The sequence below is a fragment of the Neomonachus schauinslandi genome, chromosome 7 (genome assembly GCF_002201575.2).
Source record: "Neomonachus schauinslandi chromosome 7, ASM220157v2, whole genome shotgun sequence".
Taxonomy (NCBI): Eukaryota; Metazoa; Chordata; class Mammalia; order Carnivora; family Phocidae; genus Neomonachus; species Neomonachus schauinslandi.
Genome location: NC_058409.1, coordinates 29,095,710 through 29,109,853, shown reverse-complemented (window position 1 = coordinate 29,109,853; position 14,144 = coordinate 29,095,710). Strand labels below are relative to the sequence as shown.

At 36.5% G+C, this 14,144-nt stretch overlaps 1 protein-coding gene across 1 annotated transcript in view; it reads left to right on the top strand.

Moving 5' to 3' along the window:
* The first annotated feature begins 7,072 nt into the window (after positions 1-7,072).
* Positions 7,073-14,144, top strand: part of FAM13B (family with sequence similarity 13 member B) — a 63,339-nt gene continuing 56,267 nt past the window's right edge. The window contains exons 1-5 of the mRNA XM_044916656.1: positions 7,073-7,166; positions 8,413-8,604; positions 9,023-9,235; positions 10,228-10,405; positions 10,711-10,852. Of these exons, the coding sequence (XP_044772591.1) occupies positions 8,448-8,604; positions 9,023-9,235; positions 10,228-10,405; positions 10,711-10,852 (690 nt within the window). The 5' untranslated portion in view covers positions 7,073-7,166; positions 8,413-8,447. The remainder of the gene's footprint in view (positions 7,167-8,412; positions 8,605-9,022; positions 9,236-10,227; positions 10,406-10,710; positions 10,853-14,144) is intronic.

The window sequence follows — 14,144 nt, the reverse complement described above, 5'->3', positions numbered from 1 at the left end:
CTGGAGGTTCTTAAATCTTTCTATGCATTGTTATCACCTGAAGAGCTTATTAAACATGAGGTCCAGGCCATGTTCTCATGGATGCTGGATTGGGGTGGTGGCTTTGTACTCTTTATGTTGAACAAAACCCCTCCCATCCCCAGACGAAGTTAGAGAAACAGTGGTTTAGGCCACTGGTCTCAGAAGTGAGGTACTGGCACTTGTTTTTTTTTAAATTTTTAAATATAAGTATAGTTGACATATAATATTGTATTAGTTCCAGGTGTACAACATAGTGATTTGACATTTATATACATTAGGAAATGCTCACTGCAATAAGTACAGTTACCATCTGTCACCATACAGAGTTATCACATTATTATTGACTGTATTCCCTGTGGTGTACTTTTCATCTCTGTGACTTACTTATTTTATTACTGGAATTTTGTACCTCTTAATACCTTTCATCTATTTGTCCCTCTCCCCACACCCCTCCCCTCTGGCAACTACCATTTTATTCTCTGTGTTTGAGTCTGTTTCTGGTTTTTGTTTCGTTTCTTAGATTCCACATACAAGTGAAATTGTGTGGATTTGTCTTTCTTTCTGATTTATTTCACTTAGTGTAATATCCTCCAGGTCCGTGCATGTTGGAAATGGCAAGATCTCATTCTTTTTTATGGCTGAGTAATATCTCATTGTCTGTATATACCACATCTTCTTTATTCATTCATTCATTGATGGATGCTTAGTTTGCTTCCATATCTTGGCTACTGTATATAATGCTGCAGTAAGCATTGGGGTGCATGTATCTTTTCAGAATACTGTTTTCATTTTCTTTGGGTAAATACTCATAAGTGGAATTACTGGATTGTATTCTTTTCTGTATTTATTTTTAAAAGATTTTATTTATTTATTGGACGGAGAGAGACACAGTGAGAGAGGGAACATAAGCAGGGGGAGTGGGAGAGGGAGAAGCAGGCTTCCTGCTGAGCAGGGAGCCCAATGCGGGGCTCGATCCCAGGACCCTGGGATCATGGCCTGAGCCAAAGGCAGGCAGACACTTAACGACTGAGCTATCCAGGCACCCCAGTATTTCTGTATTTCATTTTTTGAGGTACTTCTATACTGTTTCCCATAGCGGCTGCACAAGTTTACTTTCCCACCAACAGTTCCCTTTTCTCTATATACTTGCCAACACTTGTTATTTCTTTTTGATACTAGCCGTTCTGACAGGTGTGAGGTGATATCTCATTGTGGTTTTGATTTACATTTCCCTGGTTAGACTGATGTTACATGTCTGTTGGCCATCAGTATGCCTTTGTTGTAAAATGTCTATTCAGGTCCCCTCCCTATTTTTTTAATCGGTTTGCTTTTTGGTGTCATGAGATGCTTACATTTTGGAAGGACAAGATGATCAATTAAAGTGTGTGTGTGTGTGTGTGTGTGTGTAGCAGTAATAGTAAAAATTTTTTTTTTGAGTTTTAAAAGATTTTATTTATTTGAGAGAGAGAGCCCGAGGGGGAGGGAGGGGAGAAATGGGGAGGGAGGAAGAGGGAAAGAATCCCAGGCTGACTCTGCACTGACGGGGCTGGATCTCACAACCCTAAGATCATGACCTGAGCTGAGACCAAGAGTCTAATGCTTAACCGACTGAGCCACCCAAGGTGCCCCACAATTTGTTTTTATGTATTAAAATTATTTTTATGTATGTTTATTATGTATAATATATTAGTATATTATTTACTACTCTAGTTTAGAAATACGCATACAATACAAAAATAAAGGGTGGATTCATAATTTTTTTCCTGATCAAAAATTTGGAGTCCGGGACTCTAGGCAGTGGAAAACAATTGAGGAATTTTGTTCAGGGGGGGATTTGGGTTAGATTTTAGTTTTGAGGAGATTAGTGAGGACAGTAGATGAGGGGACTTAGTTACAGGGGTTTCATCTCCCTCTGGCTTTATTACTTTGTTTTGATTGGAATAGCTTGAAATCATGTTTGGAGGTTATAAAATAACTGACCGTGGTCATGAAACCCTTTTGAGAGTTTTTCAAAATGAACCAGGCTGTTTACCAGTAGCTTGAATTTACAGGGACAACCAATTTTTGCCTGAATACATTAAATAAGAGAGGAATAATAAGTTGTTTCAAGGTAAAATGGTTTACATTTAGTGTGTTTTAGTCTTTGAAATATATGTGCTATATCTAGTATCTTAGTTTGGCAACTGTAGTCCTACAAAATAGGCTTAATTCCATTGTTCATTGTAGTTTTGTGTAATGACCATGGAGGAAGATTGTACTCGCAAGTAGTATGTTAAAGTGCACTCAGATGAACAAGTCCTCGGGCATTGGGGTAAAAATTGTCACAAGGTGTACTTCATACTCTTTTTTCTGTTTTTTTTTTTTAAGGTAAAGAAGTTCCTAAACTTTTGAGTGTTATAGCTCTTTAATTTAAAATACTTCTAATCCTGAATTCTGTTTTATCCTATAATACTTAATGGCACAGTCAGTATGAATTTAATAATAGATTTAATTGACTTGGTGTTTTCCTTGATCAAAATAGCATCTATGAACATATCACAAGTAACTTTATGTGCTCTTGAGACATTTGTTCAGCCTGTTTGTTTGGTGTAGTGTTAAGGGTTTCAGACAAATTAATGCCTTGTCAGTTTTTCAGATCAGGAAGGAATCACTGATTTAGCATTTTGGGAACCTTCATAGAGCTATCTTTGTTCAGTTTGAATGAAGATGGTGCCTTCTGAATGAAGAGGTGCCTTTTCCTTTGCTTTGATGAAATGTTTAGAGCTTGCTAATGAAAACCTAAATATAAGGAGCAGGGGTAAATTTATTTGCCTTAAACTTTGGTTCATTGACTTAGATTCAGACAGTGTAATTGTCTACAAACGTAAATCTCTTTTCCCAGAGTTTACCATCTTTATTGAGGCCCAGCTCCCTGTTGACTTTTTCCTCGTAGTAAACTAGTGATAGGGATTTGTTTTTCTTTTTGGCTTTAGCAGTTATTGAGGTAGATCTTTTAAATTTTTCTGTGTGAATTGTATCCTATTTTATCAAAAAGCATTTAGGGCAAAAGTGAATTTTCTCATTCCTTTCTATTCATTTTGAAAGTAGAACTTTTTTTTTTTTAGATTTTTTTTATTGATTTGACAGAGACACAGCGAGAGAGGGAACACAAGCAGAGGGAGCGGGAGAGGGAGAAGCAGGCTTCCTGCAGAGCAGGGAGCCCGATGTGGGGCTTGATCCCGGGACCCTGGGATCATGACCTGAGCCGAAGGCAGACGCTCAACGACGGAGCCACCCAGGCACCCCGAAAGTAGAACTTTTTCACATGAAAATGACAGTTCATCTTGGCAGATGCTGCTCTTACCACAGATGGTTTATTTGCAAAACGATAAAACTTTATTAGTATATCACAGATCGAATCTTAATACTGTTACATTGTTTTGTTAAATTGTTGGCTTTGAAAAGACTTAATCTTCAGTCCAACTTTAATTTCTTTTTTATTGCTATATAGAAAATGTAGTAGTTTCTAAATGTGCTGGATAACATACTAGGGCGAATAGGATAGGTTCTTGAAATGTGGTTGAAAGAAATCTTTTATTTTTCTTTTTTGGATAGAGAAGTATATTTTAAAAATGACATACTCTATAATGAAAATAGTTTGGTATTAGATAACCTATTAAAGTGATGTTATGTCTTTATTTGTATGGTTTCTTTTTAATTTTTTCAGTTTTTTTGAAGTATAATTTACATGCAGTAATAATTTATATACAATAACGTTCACCAATTAAATGTCCAGTTCAGTAAGTTTGACATGTGTGTTAAGCATGAAACCACTACCATAGTCATGACAGAACATTTCTATCACCCCAGAAAGTTCTCAATGTTTTTTGGTTTTCTTGTCAGTGAAATGGATATAGTGAAAGTATCTGCATCCATAGAATTGTTGTAAGGATAAATGAATTCATACATTTAAAGCCCTTAAGGGGTACCTGGGTGGCTCAGTCGGTTAAGCGTCTGTCTTCAGCTCAGGTCATGACATCAGGGTCCTGAGATCAAGGCCCACGTCTGGCTCTTCGCTCTGTGGGAAGTCTGCTTCTCCCTCTCCCTCTGTGCTGTCTCTCACTCTGTCTCAAATATATAAATAAAATCTTTAAGAAAAATAATAAAGCCCTTAAAATAGTTCCTGGCAAATAGTTCCTTTTTTTTTTAAGATTTTATTTATTTGAGAGAGTGCACAAGAAGGGGGAGGGTCAGAGGGAGAAACACACTCCCCACTGAGCAGGGAGCCCGATGTGGGACTCTATCCAGGATCATGACTTGAGCCAAAGGCAGTCGCTTAACCGACTGAGCCACCCGGGTGCCCGGTTCCTGGCATATTGTGAGAGCTCAGTTATTTGTCCATTGTATTGATGTTGGTGTCCTCTACCTTTTTTAAAAAGCTCCTCTCTACAAATTTTATTAGGTATTTAAAACTTAAAAGATTCTGTACTAAGCCATCAAAAACCCTGAAATCTTGCCATTTGCAGTGATACGGATGGAACTAGAGGGTATTATCCTAAGTGAAATAAGTCAATCAGAGAAAGACAATTATCATATGATCTCACTGATATGTGGAATTTAAGAAACGAGGCAGAGGATCATAGGGAAGAGAGGAAAAAATGAAACAAGATGAAATCAGAGAGGGAGACAAACCATAAGAGACTCTTAATCTTAGGAAACAAACTGAGGGTTGCTAGAGGGGAGCTGGGTGGGGGCATGGGGTAACTGGGTGATGGACATTAGGGAGGGTATGTGTTGTAATGAGCACTGGATATTACATATAAGACTGATGAATCACAGACCTGTACCCCTGAAACAAGTAATACATTATATGTTAATAAAAAAAAAGGTTCTGTGCTATTAAATGTGTATGTTGCTATCATATATATGTATATATAAGTGGAACTGAATGGAATGCAGAAATACCTTGATCTTCAGCAGAACTCAAGTTGATAGCCTGGTAGATGAAGGTACACTTTCCTGAATGTACTTATCACCCACCATTATTGAAAATTGGTATTTAATTGCCTTTTTTTTTTAAATCACTCTTGTCTCATGATCTAAAATTCAAAATGATTTCTTACTTGTCAGTACCACTATAGGAGGCAACAGTCATTTGTATATAAAATGATTTTGCTGTTTTAGGGGTGCCTGGCTGGCTCAGTCAGTAGAGCATGCAACTCTTGATCTTGGGGTTGTGAATTTGAGTCCCATGTTGGGGGGGGGGAATATTGTACTTAAAATTTTAAAAAATCTTAAAATGATTTTGCTGTTCTGATTTATAATAAAATCATGCTTTTGGAAATCGTTAGTTATTTTGAAAGTCTGAACATTGTATTCTCTTGTGTCAAGTCTTTTATTGATTAACTGCTTTCTTTGCTTTTATTGATTCTAAGACATTTCATCAGATCTCTTTGGGACATTTTTCTATGGTACCTGATACTATTTTCTTTGAGAATTGGATTTTGTAGTTTAGATGTCACATGAATTTTCTATAGTAATGAAATTACTACAAACAGGATAACTCTAAAACAATAGAAATTTTTCCCTCACAGATCTAGAGAGGCCAGAAAGCTAGAATCAAGTTGTGGGCAGGGCCATATTCCCTCCAGGGGTTCTGGGGAGGAATCTTCCTTTGCCTCCTCCAGCTATGTGTTCTATCTTCTCCTTAAAAGAACACCAGTCACTGGATTTAGGACTCACCCTAAAACCAGGATGATTTTTTTTTTTTTTTGGAAGATTTTATTTGAGAGAGAGAGCCAGAGAGAGAGCACAAGCAGGGGGAGCATCAGAGGGAGAGGGAGAAGCAGGCTCCCCACTGAGCAGGGAGTGCAACATGGGGCTCGATACCAGGGTCCTGGGCGCAGGCCTAACTAACCAAGCCACCCAGGCGCCCTCAGGATGATTTCGTCTTGAGATCCTTAACTAATTGCATATGCAAAGACCCTATTTCCAAGTAAGTTCACATTTTGAATTCCTGGGTGAACATGAGTTTTTTGGGGAACACTGTTGGACCCACTACAGATAGAAAGGGAATACTTACACGATTTAAGCTCTGACAAAGAGTGGGGAACAGGATTAAATAATGTCACGGTTTCCTGAGCTTATTAAAAGGTTTTTAAGTAGATTACTGGAATTCACAGGGGGTGATGAAATAATAGTTCACAGATGAGACCAAATATTAAACGCATTGTCAAGCAGGTCTCCTCTCTCCCCAGCCTGTTTGCTGGTCTTTTAACGTTTAATACATAGAAGAAAGAAAACTGGTTCTCTACTACTTTCATGTATTACCTCAGTTAAACAGCTGTATAGTTATTACTCTTATATAAAGGAAACCTGAGATTAGAGACATGAAGACATGGGAGTTGTTCAGGGTCACATGTATAGGATGGTGGAGTTAATGTTTGAATGTTAGCTTTTCTGGTTCTGTTAAGTGCTTTTTTCCAACATGTGCTGTTGTCTCTCCAAACCAGAAAGCTCAGACAACTGCATTCTTGCTAAAAAAAATATTTGCTGTATACAAAGAAAAGAATAAAGTACATAAGTGCTTTTCCAAGCTTAAAATTATGTCTTCATTTCTTGGATCTGAAAATGTTTCTGTGTTTTGTTCTAAGTATATGAGGACCCAGTGGAGGTGGGCGGTGTGTGTGTGTGTTCAAATGAAGGATCCATTGAAGAAAATGGATTATTTGAGTGGTGTAATCTCTGAAGATCTGTACTGTTAAAGATTCTCCTTTGTAATGCTTTTATTTGTTTTTACCAGAAAGATTCTTGTCCAGGTTGGCCATCATAATTTGAAACCTTGTGCAAGATTTTGCCTTTAACTACGTCACAGGCAAATTGTCGGGCAGAAGAATGGTTTTCAGTATAGTTACCCTCCTAAATGGACTTCACTGCTTATTCTAGGTGCTTCTCATAGTATGAGATGGTTTGGGAAATGAATTGTTTTTTTTCTTCTAGATTAACTGCTGAAGTACTGATCGAGTTCTGCGTTTCTTCAATGAGGAACTACAGGCTGATCTTCTGCCATAATCTCAAACAGCCATAAATGACAAAAGAATGCTTGCTCAGTGAGGGTAGCTGGTGCAGAAGCCATTTTTTAAACTTAGGTGTTTAAGTACTCAAAGGTAAGTTTTCAAAATGGTAACTCCCATGCTGTATAAATCCACAGGAATTTTGGAATTTATCTCCTGTTGCTGCTATTTGATTTTTAACTTGAGGTTTTGTAGTTATTAGCTGGCACCAGATACGTTGAAGAATGGATTTTGCTTGTCTAAATTGTATAAATTTATGGCATTTTTGCTTCCCCTGAGTTGATTTCTGTTGTTTCTGTAAGTTGAGTGGATTGTTTCCCAGTCATATTGCGACACTCTTGATCAACTGGGGTACAGCTATTATGTAACTTATATAGAAGTTATTTTTGCAAACTTTAGAATATTGAGTAGATTTATTGTTTTACTCTGTTCTCTCTTGTAGTGAGAAAGGAATTGTTTCTCTGGTGTGGTGAAAAAAAGCCCAGTTGGTGTCATTTTGTTCATTAACAATTTTTTTTCAAAAAAAAGTTTTTCTTTTGAAAATACTAATTTCCCACATAAAGTAATAAGTATTTTAGGAAACAAATTTTTCTTGGGAATACTTGTTCTCTGATACTTCAGATATTTGAAACATTGTTTTCTCTCACTGCTTTACTGATCACTATTCCTACACAATTAAGACAACTTATTTCTTCTGAGAGAGACTGGCTGTGGAAATTTTTCTTTGCAATAATTAATGAAACAGCAGGATTGATGAACATTCCCATTTGAAAGTTGGTGTCTAGAACTGAAAAATTCCTTCATTTATAAAAACATTGTGGCTGCTCTGTCATGTAGAAATAAGAGCTGGTTGATTTGTTCTTACTAGCCCATCATTGATAAAAAGTGATTATTAGCCCAGTACTTTATAAAAAGTGATTCTCTCCTGTTTTGGGTGCTTATAAATTAAGAGGTTAGATGTGCTTCATATAGCACAGTCCAGAAATGATTGGGTTTGGTTTCTTACCTGTGTCATTAAGCTTGGTCAGTAAAGGTCCTCTTGGAGCCATATTTGCCCCTTAATTTGTCTTTGGGACATTAATGTTCTTTGTTAAGTTTAATGATGAATTTGCCATTGTTTGATAAATGCACAAACTAGTAGAGAAAATGGATGATTGTATTGAGCTTTATTTGTAGAATACATTGTGAGCCTGAAAACTGGAACATACGTAATGATAAAAAAAAACACATTCAGGTGTAAAGCATTTTTTGTAATGTATTTAATCATATTGTCACCTGTTGATTATTAGTCTTTTTTTTGTTTTTGTTTTTGTTTTTGTTTTTGTCTTTCATTTGGCAGAAAAGACAGCTTTGATTTCTGGCTGCAAAAAAGATATGAGGAAGAGCTCCTCCCCTTCCTTGAGTAACTGCAACTCCGTTCTTGCTAACAAAATATTTGGAATTCCACTTGATGAGCTGCAGCAGGGAGGACATCCAGACAATGAGGTTCCGTTCATAGTCCGCCACGTTGTGGACTATATTGAGGAACATGGTATACATTTCCTTACCTTGAGGGCTAGCCTTTGTTTTAATAAACACAACTTATCCCTTTTGACCTTGGATTTTTTTTCCTTTTTTTTTTTTTCCAGTGTGGAAAGTCCAAAATATAGTAAGGAAAAATGATAGAAATTTCTTATGTAACGTCATACTTAGAAATGCCCAGCATATAGCATTTTTTAGTGGGGTGGTAATAGGAATATTTTTCATGGAGGTGGGGTGGATAAAATAGATTATCCCTCAGGACAGAGATAGTATGTTTCTAAATGTGTGATTTGAAGGTGTTTAACCCAGTAAGGAGAGCCAAGAAGGGCTTTTCAAAAGTGAGTATTTTAAGTTGATTGGAAAATGAATATATACGGCCAAGTAGTCTAAGTTGAAGCTTATTTAATTTTTACTTTGAACTAATGTAGGAGGTCTGGAGCAACAAGGACTTTTTCAAGTCAATGGAAATGCTGAGACAGTGGAGTGGCTTCGGCAGAGATACGACAGTGGAGAAGAGGTGGACTTGGTTAAGGAAGCAGATGTACCCTCAGCTATTAGTCTTCTTAGGTTTTTCCTTCAAGAACTTCCTGAACCTGTTATCCCTGGCAGTTTGCATATTCACTTGATGCAGCTTTCTCAAGGTAGTATAATTTGATTCTTACCAATCACTCATTTACCATTAATTTCAAAGTCTTTTTATCTTGTAGACATTTTGACATGTAAACAGTAATTATTGTAGTTCTGAGATTCATTTCTCATGTTCCCATTTGGGGACGTATGCTTTTTGGGTCTGTATGGTCTAGTCAAGGTAATGGCAACTTCTTAGATCCCTGTAGTCCTGTTTACTTTTATGATTGGTCTTAGGAAGCCTAAGCTACAGGGTGAAGAGGAGGAGGAGGAGGAGGAGAAGGCAAAGGCAGGAGACAAGAACAAGGAATAGGAGGGTTGGGAAAGAAGAGAAATACATATAAAGTGGTATGTGTGGCATAATATCCAATAATAGTGCTGTTCCTTAGTGGTGGTGTTGCTATTAGATATTATTTATCCCTGGTTTGATAGAATGTCCTAGCAAAAACCAGAAGACAGCTTTGATTCCAGGTTCAGAATATACTTGGAGCTTGTTCTTGGATTCCTGCCTGAAGGAAATAAAATATCAATTTGGACATCAGACTTTAAGCCAAATAAAGAAAAAAAGGCTGATTTGTATTTGTTGGGTTAGGTTTTCAGTGGTGTGGGTTAAATCTTCTTTGTTCAATCATAGTTGTTGACTAGCATTGGTCAGTGCATTCTGACTTCTAGTTGGCAGTGCTTTGGAAATACAGGTACAGTCATGCAAGAGACAGTGTGATGAGAATTAAAAAAAAATAAATTAGAGAATTTGGGCCGATGAGTAATAGATGAGGAAAACATCCTTCAGCAATTGGGAGGTTGAGTTTCTTCTTCTCCAACTCTTCTCTTCCACTTAATAAGTGAAATGTGAAGCTCTGAGGCATTTGGCCTCTGGTAGAGGAAGTGAAGAGATTTTGAATTGTTAATAGTAAAAAGGTGATGTGGGTGGAGTAATGTGAACCTGGCAAAATATCTGAGCTTTGCTTTTACTTCATTAAAAAAACCCTGTCATTATGTTTTATAGATTATAATAATGAAGATGAATTTGGAAGAAAGCTGAGGTTCCTTTTACAGCAGCTTCCACCTGTTAATTACAGTTTGTTAAAGTTTCTGTGTAGATTTTTAGCCAATGTAGCATCACATCATGAAGAAATTTGGTCTGCAAACTCTTTGGCTGCTGTCTTTGGTCCAGATGTCTTCCAGTAAGTTTTTCCACAAATTTTTATGTAATCAAAAAAAATTGATTTTGTGAAATAGAGTTATTATACTATCTGCCAAGGATCATAGGTTGCTTGGTGAACCATTATTTTTTATAGTAGATCTGATTAATCCTCCCAGCATTTCTGTGAAGAGGGTACAAATTAGGTAGGCTTTACAGATGGGAAAACTGAGGCACAGAATGATGACATAAATTGCTCAGGTTTATTGAGTGACTCATTGGTTGTCTTCTAATTTTACCTGTATTTGATTTAAGGGCTCTCAATTCAATTTAGACTTTTATTCTTAGCATTTACACAGATGTGGAAGATCTGAAAGAGCAAGAAATAGTGAGCAGGATAATGGCTGGACTTCTGGAAAATTACTATGAGTTTTTTGAGAATGAAGAGGAAGATTTCTCATCTAATGATTTGAGTTCAATTACCGAACAGGTGAGAATATTTTAAATACTCGGAGGGAGAATTTTTAAAGAATGTGCTCTTTAGGGCTTGGCACAAACTCAGGTGGAATTTTTAAGTGCTAAACAAAGGCGTTCTCTTGGTTATTACATGTAATCATGGGTGACACATCCATGTAATGTATGAATGTATCTTTTTCTGAATAAGTTGTTCTCAATTTGAGTAATAAGGAAAGGGTATTGAAGGCAGAGTATATGTTAGATATTTTGTGGGGTTTGCATGTTTTCTTTCTAATTTAAGCATCGTTTATTTTGTAAGAATAGGGTGGTGTTTTTTGTTTTTGCTTTTGCAAAGAAACTTAGCACATAAGAATGTAGGCAAAGGGTGAGAAATAGAAGGTGGAGGGATAGATTCAATACGAAGTTCACACAAACTTTAAAAAATAGGAAGTTTTTCTTGATGAAAGTCACAAGTCAGTAGACCGGTGCAGTCATTGTATTGGGAAGCATCACGGTAGTTTTTTAACTTTTGTGACTTTGGAAAATTAACATCCAATTTCTGACTACATTATATTTTGTTGTTCTATGCCTTGATGGTTGAGATAGTACAAGAACCTGGTTACTTTCTCCTTCATGAAATGAGAATATTGATGCACAGTAATTTATTGTAAAGCCACATTAATTCAGACTTTTCATGTTTAGAATTTATAATTTAGGTCTATGTGGAGGTTTTTCTTTTGCACTGAAGTGAAATAATTTGTCCAACAAACTTTTATTAGTTTAAGACATATGAAGTTACTTATATTTTGGGCATGGGGTGTCATGGGGTTGCTACTCTTTTAATGAGTAAATCATTCACCTGATTAAAAAAAAATATTCAGTAAAATTTCTTGCTTTTACCCATATCTTCTCCTTTGCCCCCATGTTGGTTTTCTCTGTGTTTGTTCCAGAGTTTTGTTATGCAAACGTAAGTAAATATTTGCTTAGCTTTTTAACAGGAAAGTAGCATACTGCACACACTGTTTTGCACCATGGGTTTTTTTTTTTAAGTCAGTTAATAGTGTATTGGGAAGTCTTTTCTTACTGGAATATAGAGAGTATATTCTTTTGTTTCCACTGCATAGATCTCTATTGTATGGATGCAGCATTATGATTTATTTGATTTATTGTACTGATCTCTACTTGAAAAGGTGATAGTATACCCCATTTTCTCAGAAGAGTCCTGGTTTATATCTCCTTCTCATGTAATTATTAGTAGCTCTTCTTTTCACTCTCGTGTGTATCCAGGTTTTGATGATTAATTATATGGTTATTATTTATTGATGCACATTGGATGGCTTCTCTTCATTTGTTTTTAGATTAGGAGGCAGCAACTCTTGAAAGGTAGTTTATCATACAGATTTTCATTAGTTCTTACAGGTCTTGGTTCTGATAATGTGAATTTAGGAGTTTTATTTTCTGGGTAGCCCATTTTTTTTTTTTAAGAGTTTCTGTACTGTTGTGAACTTTAATGGATAAGTCTTTTTAATATTTGGAGTTGAGACCTTCCTTAGTTTTCCATGTTTTCTTTATGTAAGCATTCATATCATTGTCTGATTTTCCCTCCTTCTTTGCCTTCTTCCCTTTTTCCTTCCTTTCCTCCCCCCCCTTTCTTTTCAAGTACCAGGAACTTTAAGGAAACTGTAACATGCAGTTTGTAATGTGTAAACTGAGGATGAAAACAGTGTGCATATGTATACATTTGTGAAGTAAACCAAGTGGGTGGGTAGAATGTGTAGCCAGAATCAGTGATCCATGGAACTTTTGGCATATTTTTTGAACTTCTAACTATCATATACAGTTCCTGACTTAAAAACTTAGTTAGAATAAAAAATTGACACATCTCTTCAAAATTATTCTTGCTTTAAAGGAAATGACAAGGGCGCCTGGGTGGCTCAGTTGGTTAAGCGACTGTCTTCGGCTCAGGTCATGATCCTGGAGTCCCGGGATCGAGTCTCTCATCGGACTCCCTGCTCAGCAGGGAGTCTACTTCTCCGTCTGACCCTCCCCCTTCTCATGCTCTCTCTCTCTCTCTCATTCTCTCTCTCAAATAAGTAAATAAAATCTTAAAAAAAAAATCTTAAATTATGTTTTAGTTTAGTGATTTCTTTAGTTAAAATTAATGGCTGCTCAAAATGAAATAATATGCATACGTGTGTGTTACTCATTTTCTACATTTCTAAGATGATTTGACTTGTAAGAAAATGATGATGCCAGTTTGCCCTAATATTTATATCTTGATGACTGAAGTCTTCAGGGTATGCCTTGACTATGTTCTATGTTGTGGTGTAATTCTCTGATATTTCTGCTACCTTCAGCTTCCTTACGTACAGTGGAATAACTCACATGTAATGCATTTGTATTTTTATATTTCTTTAAACACTAGAAAATGTTAAGAAAACTTAACATGTTGTGCTTTACATTAAATAGAATAGTGGTTAATTAACACCAGGACATAATGTTGAATTCTGTAGATTTGCCTGTGGATAGAAAAGAGGATGTTAGGGGTGCCTGGGTGCCTCAGTCAGTTGAGTGTCCAATTCTTGATTTCGGCTCAGGTCTTGATCTCAGGGTCATGAGATTGAACCCTATGTTGGGCTCCATGCTCATTGCAGCCCTTTCTCTCTGCTCCTCCCCCTGCTCTCACCCCCCCCCTCAAATAAATAAATAAAATCTTTAAAAAAGAAAAGAGGATGTTAGCATATTGAGTAGAATATACTCAATAAATGGAGTAGTGCTGTGAGTTGTAGGAGACAGGGATGTATATTTCATTATTTTGGCCCATATTGCTGATTACCTGAATCTGGTTTCTTATCTATTTTAATCACATTTCTGAACTATAGGTTACAATAGTAGAACAGATACCTGAAAGCTTGCTTTCTTTGAAGCAGATGTAATAACTTCAATTTGACTTGTGAGGCTGAAGTGATAATGTATTGAGTGAAAGTAAAATTTCCTCAAACTTAGCACATTTTGGTTGTATTTTCACATTGGCCTAATTTAAATACTGCTAATTTCTTATCCCCATATTTAAAGATATGGGTAGACCTGGTCCATCTTTGCAGTGCTTTGATTATTTTTCTTCTGATTGTGATATTTGAAGGAAGCAAAGTTAATCTCGTGCTCGCTTCTCTTGGAGTTTCATCCCATTAATGCAAGTATTTGGCTGCTAGACCTTTTCAAGGTGGTAGATATTTCTATTAATAGTGTGAGAGAGATGACTGACGATGATGACTAGGGAGTGTTTGAGAAATGACCCAGAGTTGGTGGACACGTTCTTTGTATGG